Source organism: Buceros rhinoceros, unplaced genomic scaffold (assembly GCF_000710305.1).
Source record: "Buceros rhinoceros silvestris isolate BGI_N320 unplaced genomic scaffold, ASM71030v1 scaffold300, whole genome shotgun sequence".
In the NCBI taxonomy this organism is placed as follows: Eukaryota; Metazoa; Chordata; class Aves; order Bucerotiformes; family Bucerotidae; genus Buceros; species Buceros rhinoceros.
Window position 1 is genome coordinate 1 of NW_010389962.1, and position 761 is coordinate 761.

The 761-nt window shown below is 55.1% G+C and overlaps 1 protein-coding gene across 1 annotated transcript in view; it reads left to right on the forward strand.

The window, feature by feature from the left end:
* Positions 1-334: 334 nt before the first annotated feature.
* Positions 335-761, forward strand: part of CHRNA4 (cholinergic receptor, nicotinic, alpha 4 (neuronal)) — a 21,914-nt gene continuing 21,487 nt past the window's right edge. The window contains exon 1 of the mRNA XM_010135794.1: positions 335-398. Coding sequence (XP_010134096.1) covers positions 338-398 — 61 coding nt within the window. The 5' untranslated portion in view covers positions 335-337. The remainder of the gene's footprint in view (positions 399-761) is intronic.

Here is a 761-nt window from a genome sequence, read left to right on the forward strand (position 1 = left end):
GAATCAACCGAGCGGCCAACCCGCCCCGTGGTGCCGGGGAGAGGAGCGAGCCGGAGAGCCCGGGGAGGCTGTGCGTTCCCTGACTCCTTGCAGGAGCTCCCTGCAACCCTAGCGTTGCTCTCTGGCACTAGTGTCCCGGGGCAGAGCATCCTTCGAGGGGAAGAGCTGGAAATCAGTCAGAAGAGAACAGAAGAAAATCAAACCAACCACCAGCTGTTCTCCCTTCCCAGAAGCATCTGAGAGGGCGAGAGAGAAAGGACTTTAGGGGAATGAAGCTGAAGGATCCAGAGACTCAGAGAGGAAAAGTTGCCCTGAGGTACCTGAGCTCTGCTCCACAATGGGATTTCTGGTGTCTAAAGGAAACCTCCTCCTCCTGCTGTGTGCCTGCGTCTTCCCCGGTAAGTTAGAGAAAGCTTTTCTACCCCTTCTCTGCTCTTTAGCTCTTTTCTCCCTTATCTCCCCTAAAGCCATGCTGCAAAAACCAGTTCCTGCCCGTGAGGAATTCCCCTGCTCCTTCATCCTCCTGCCCCATCACTGCAGGTCCCCCGAACACCAGCCTCTGCTGAGCAATGCTTGGCTTTTATTTTGTGCTTTTTATTTTGTGGTTTGACAGGGAAAGGGTTAAAGCCGCGATGGGGAAAGGGACAGGAGGGACAATACAGGCAGAGGCTCAGCATCCTGCTTCTTGCCTGGGTTTTCTTCTTCCCTGGGTCAAGTGTGTTAATGTGTCTTCGGGCTAGAGCTGCGGCTGGGGGGGAGCG